The 3,076-nt window shown below is 69.2% G+C and overlaps 2 protein-coding genes across 2 annotated transcripts; one reads left to right on the top strand and one right to left on the bottom strand.

Annotated features, from left to right (window-relative positions):
• Positions 1 to 470: 470 nt before the first annotated feature.
• On the bottom strand, positions 471 to 1,149 carry CHLNCDRAFT_141519 (hypothetical protein; the record flags this gene model as incomplete). Its single annotated transcript, XM_005843039.1, has 2 exons — positions 471 to 707; positions 1,114 to 1,149. 2 exons carry the CDS (start codon positions 1,147 to 1,149, stop codon positions 471 to 473), a joined length of 273 nt encoding a protein of 90 aa, XP_005843101.1.
• A 125-nt stretch (positions 1,150 to 1,274) lies between these two features.
• Positions 1,275 to 3,041, top strand: CHLNCDRAFT_141518 (hypothetical protein; the record flags this gene model as incomplete). The annotated part of the gene is made up of 6 exons (XM_005843074.1): positions 1,275 to 1,311; positions 1,440 to 1,618; positions 1,955 to 2,013; positions 2,259 to 2,346; positions 2,595 to 2,656; positions 2,966 to 3,041. 6 exons carry the CDS (start codon positions 1,275 to 1,277, stop codon positions 3,039 to 3,041), a joined length of 501 nt encoding a protein of 166 aa, XP_005843136.1.
• Positions 3,042 to 3,076: the final 35 nt, after the last annotated feature.

Below are 3,076 nucleotides of genomic sequence, written 5' to 3'. Positions count from 1 at the left end.
ACGGCCAACACCATTTGATGAACTGCCCAGCACTGCGTGTACACCCCTCCCTGCCTCCTCTCGTCTCGCGTCCCGCCCCTGTTGCTCCTTCTCTCCCCTCGCTCTGCCCGCCCCGCCCGCGTGGCGTGGCTGGCGGACCGAGCGCTCTGCCTGCCTGCCTGCATGTCTCGCATGCCCTCGGCGCATGCACGCATGTGAATATCTCCCCCCCAATACATGCGGCAGCGGGGGGGGCGAGAGCGCTGCCTGCCCTCTGGCAAACAGCAACGCCCCCTCCCCGTCGCCGCCACAGTGTAACCAAAGCTCTGCCTCTCCGGGCCGGTTTAAAGAAAGGCGCTCTCGCTCGGTTTTGCTCAGTGATGATCACATTACATGCCAAAAAGAAACACGATGCAAGGCAGCCCTCAGTTCGGAAGAAGAGGTTGAGGCTCGAAGGTTCGGCAGCTGGCGGCGGCCGCCCCTTGCCGCTGCTAGCCCACATAGACGCCGCACCAGAGCAGCAGGAACAGCGTGCCGAAGCCGAGGCAGGCGGCGGCGGCCCCCGCCAGCGCCGCCTCCTCCGCCATGCTCACGCGCCGCCCGCCGATCTGCTCCCGCACGTAGAACAGCGCAGAGGTGACAAGGCCGGCGATGAGCAAACCCATGGCCAGCGGCGGCAGCAGGCTGGGCGGCAGCGGGCTGGTCAGCGGGACCAGCGAGGGGTCCACCTGCGGGACGGCGTGGGGGTGGGCAGGCGGTAAGAAGGGCGACAATGGCGGGGAGAGTTGCAGGCAGCAGGCCCACTGCGGTTGTCGGGCAGCGGTGCGGCGGCAGCACGCGGCCCCGCCCGGCCCCGCGGCGCTTGCAGGCTTCCAGCGCAGCGTCCCAGCGCTGGAGTAGCGCACCATGGCGCTCTGCACTACCAGGATCCTCCTTTCTCACAGCTATTGCCGCCTGAAGCAAGCCAGCAAGCGGATGTCGAGCCCAGGCGAGTAGAGTGGTGCCTGGCCGTGTTGTGTGGCTTCTTTCAGCGATCAAGAGCAGGGTCAGGCACCGGGGGGGCTGTTTGAAGCATATATTCAAGCATTCAATGGCCACGTCAGAGCCCCGCAGGCGAAACTCACGGGTTCCCACACCGGTTGCCAGCGGCTGTCCCACATAGATCGCCATGTCGTCCAGCACGTGAGTGCCCGATTTGGGCAGCAGCGCCGGCAGTCCACTGCCATCTCCCCGACATGCACCGCCGATGGCTGCCACTGCTTGCTCAATCGCCTCTTGCATTGCGATGCAGAATGATGGGCACACGTGTGGCCGGGCCAGCCTTCGCCGCAGGTGAGCTCGTGCCGCCTGGTCTCGCCCGCCTCTCCCTGCAGGCTTGCAACCTTCCCACGGCATCCCAGCAGCCACCTCATGGCTCCCATCCAACCGCGCCGCCAATGTGCTGGCTCGCCATGCCGCAGGCTGCCGCCCGTCGCCAGCCGCCGCCCCCGCCGGGCGGCAGCAGCAGCAGCCGCGCGGCCGCCGCCAGCTACACGTGGCAGCAGCAAAGAAGGGCGGCAAGAAGGGCGGCGGCGGCGGCGGCAAGAAGGGGGCCGGCAGCCTCATGAACCCGCCCAAGCCGGCAGAACCGTACCTGCAGGTGCCCCCCGGTGGCAGCTGCCGCTGCTCTGCCGGGAGGCCTTGCTGACTGGCCCTGCCAGGGGGCTCGCGGGGCAGCCTGAGGCTTGTTCACAGTGCAGAGCGGCAGCACCGGGCCAGGTCCTGGGCCAGGCCCTGCCCCTGCGCTGGCACGAGGGTGGCCTAGCGCTCGCCCTCCGGCCCGAGAGCTCAGCGCCGCTGGCGCAGCTCCCCCGCCGGCTCACCTCGCCCCACCGCCGCGGGCTGCGCCGTCATCGCCCTGCCGTCGCCTGCCTCCCTCACAAACTGCCTCCCTCACAAAGCGACTGCTCTGCCCCCCCCCCCCACACTGCCGCAGAACCCCGTCATCATGCAGAACCTGCTGCTGGTGGAGTCGCACTTCCGCAAGACGGGCAGGTGGGCGGGATGCGTGTAGCTGTGTGTGTGTGTGTGTGTGTGTGTGTGTGTGCGCGCGCGCGCGCGCGTGTTGCAAGCTGAGGGGTGTCCGCCAAGCGAGCAGTGGCGGCTACTGGAGGGGCGCGCCAGGTGCATCTGTGCCCCCCGGGCCAGCGCCTGCCCCTGGGTGCACGCCTGCCGCGGGGCGCGCGCCGCCACCTGCCCAACGCTGCCCCGAGGCCTGCCCCGCCCGCCTCCGCCCGCAGGCCCATCTTCTCGCGCGAGATCGAGATCAGCGATGTGGCGCGGGAGCTGTGGGAGGCGCCCTTTGCGGTGCTGGCACACGACATAGAGGTGCGCTGCTTGTGTAAATGTGTGTGTGTGTGTGTGCTGTGCTGTGCTGTGCTGTGCTGTGTGTGTGTGTGTGTGTGTGGCTGTGTGGCTGTGTTTGTGTGTGCGCGCCGACATGGGTGTGTGTGGTTTAGGATGTTCTGGTCTGGTGTGGAGCTGGCTGCAATGGGGGTGGGTGGGGGAGTGGACCAGGCTTTGTTGGCCGCGCGAGGGGTCAGCAAGGGCGCGAGGCGCTGGCTGGCTGGCTGCAGGAGGGAGAGCCCAACCGCTTCTGCTACGGCAACAAGGCGGCGCTGCGGCTGTTTGAGTGCACGTGAGCGCCCTCACCAGCCCCCTGCAGCCGCCGCCGCGCCACTGCCTGCCTGCCTGTGTGCCTTCCTGTCCGTCTCCTTCGGCTTTGCCCGCGCCGGTGCCGCTCGCCGTGGTGCTGGCCTGGTGCCGATACCGCCGCGCCTTCTGCCCTGCCTGGCGCCTGCTGCCCTTGCCTGGTGCTGGCCTGGTGCCGATACCGCCGTGACCTCTGCCCTGCCTGGCGCCTGCTGCCCTTGCCTGGTGCTGGCCTGGTGCCGATGCTGCCGCGCCCTCTGCCCCGCCTGGCCCCTGCTGCCCTGCTGCCCTGCAGGTGGGAGGAGCTGGTCGGCACCGAGTCGACGCAGAGCGCAGAGGATGTGGCAGAGGTGGGGTGGCGGTGGTGGTGAAGGGGTGCGCTCGGGGGGGGGGGGGGGGGGGGGCG

The sequence above is a fragment of the Chlorella variabilis genome (genome assembly GCF_000147415.1).
Source record: "Chlorella variabilis unplaced genomic scaffold CHLNCscaffold_35, whole genome shotgun sequence".
Lineage (NCBI taxonomy): Eukaryota > Viridiplantae > Chlorophyta > Trebouxiophyceae > Chlorellales > Chlorellaceae > Chlorella > Chlorella variabilis.
The sequence above is the reverse complement of the archived record's forward strand: the minus strand, read 5'-3'. Positions and strand labels throughout refer to the sequence as shown.